Genomic DNA, 1,367 nt, shown 5'->3' with positions numbered 1-1,367 from the left:
CCAACGGCTTCTTTGCACATCGCTGTCCAAACTAAACCATGTACCCCCACGTTTGTTTTTCAAAATGTTCTACATTATTGTGTCCTGTGTGAGTAGATGGACAACAGACGGACCAATAAAAACGCTCTTTAATCTCTGGAGCTATTTGTCTGGACAGCAGTGGTGTCTGAGGATGAACGATTGAAACAGGTACACACTTCTCTGGACCAAACAGAGCAGGGGTTACAATCTTTAGGACATTGAGGAGTTGCCTTAAACCCACTGTCCTTTGCATGACCCGAGTGCATCGACACCAGAGCCGGCAGCAGGTAACACAAACAGCAGGAAACACAGCGCTAGGGAAAATGGGCGGGACTCACAGGGGTGCTGCCGTCTGATAGGGTGGTCATGCTGATGGAGGTGCTCAACTTGTCGGAGGAGGAGAGGGAAGGAGGGGAGGGGCTTCTCTTCTCCAGGATGTCCTGCCTCTGCAGGAACTCTCGCCAGGCGCGCTGGATACTGTCAATCAATAACCAAGAGTTAGGACATCTATCCATCCATCCATCTATCTATCTATCTATCTATCTATCTATCTATCTATCTATCTATCTATCTGTTGGTTTACAGGGACTGTAGCTCATCTGTTGATGCACTGTGTCAGTCATCTTCTAGTCCACACATACACACACGTTTTGCTAAACTTGTGAGGACCTTATGATTACCGTAGCTAATTAATGATACACCCATTCTCACCCCAAGAAGTTCCACCCACAGTAGACTGAGAGTCTGATACAGTGTACTAAGCTGCCAATTACATTCTGATTGGCCCTCAGAATTCATCTGTATACATTAGTGTGTCATTTTGTACTGGCTCTGGTATTGGTCCGATGTGAATAAAAAGATCACCCACTTCTACTTCCCTGCTATTTTCGAGTTCTAACATCACCCCCCCCCTTCTCTCTCTCTCTCTCTCTCTCTCTCTGGACGAACACAAGGATGCTACTCACATCAAAACCTTGGTCTCCAGTGGTTTCATGTCGACAGCAATGTTGTTCTCCAGGTCAGTGGTCAGCTGATTACTGGGAGAAAGGACAGTGGGTTATTAATAATTTAGGGTAAGAGTTCATAAAATTATACCAGGCACGATACAGTCACCATAGAATTGCCACCCCCTGCCCTCGCCCACCACATTTACCCCTAGTGCAGCTTGAAACCAATTCATTCTTCTCACTCATTTTCAAACTACTTTATTCTTAGGTAGGCAGGGACCTGGAGGCTGTGGGTTCAAGTCCCACTCCGGGTGACTGTCTGTGAGGAGTGTGGTGTGTTCTCCCTGTGTCTGCGTGGGTTTCCTCCGGGTGACTGTCTGAGAGGAGTGTGGTGTGTTC

At 47.2% G+C, this 1,367-nt stretch overlaps 1 protein-coding gene across 1 annotated transcript in view; it reads right to left on the bottom strand.

Annotated features, from left to right (window-relative positions):
* Positions 1 to 264: 264 nt before the first annotated feature.
* The window catches only part of LOC136675592 (uncharacterized), an 84,844-nt gene continuing 83,741 nt past the window's right edge, over positions 265 to 1,367 (bottom strand). Inside the window, exons 7-8 of the mRNA XM_066652223.1 lie at positions 987 to 1,058; positions 265 to 498 (exon numbers count right to left, since the gene is read on the bottom strand). Of these exons, the coding sequence (XP_066508320.1) occupies positions 336 to 498; positions 987 to 1,058 (235 nt within the window). The 3' untranslated portion in view covers positions 265 to 335. The remainder of the gene's footprint in view (positions 499 to 986; positions 1,059 to 1,367) is intronic.

This window comes from Hoplias malabaricus, chromosome X1 (assembly GCF_029633855.1).
Source record: "Hoplias malabaricus isolate fHopMal1 chromosome X1, fHopMal1.hap1, whole genome shotgun sequence".
NCBI lineage: Eukaryota > Metazoa > Chordata > Actinopteri > Characiformes > Erythrinidae > Hoplias > Hoplias malabaricus.
Note: the sequence above shows the minus strand (reverse complement) of the source record. Positions and strands in the feature narration are given on the sequence as shown.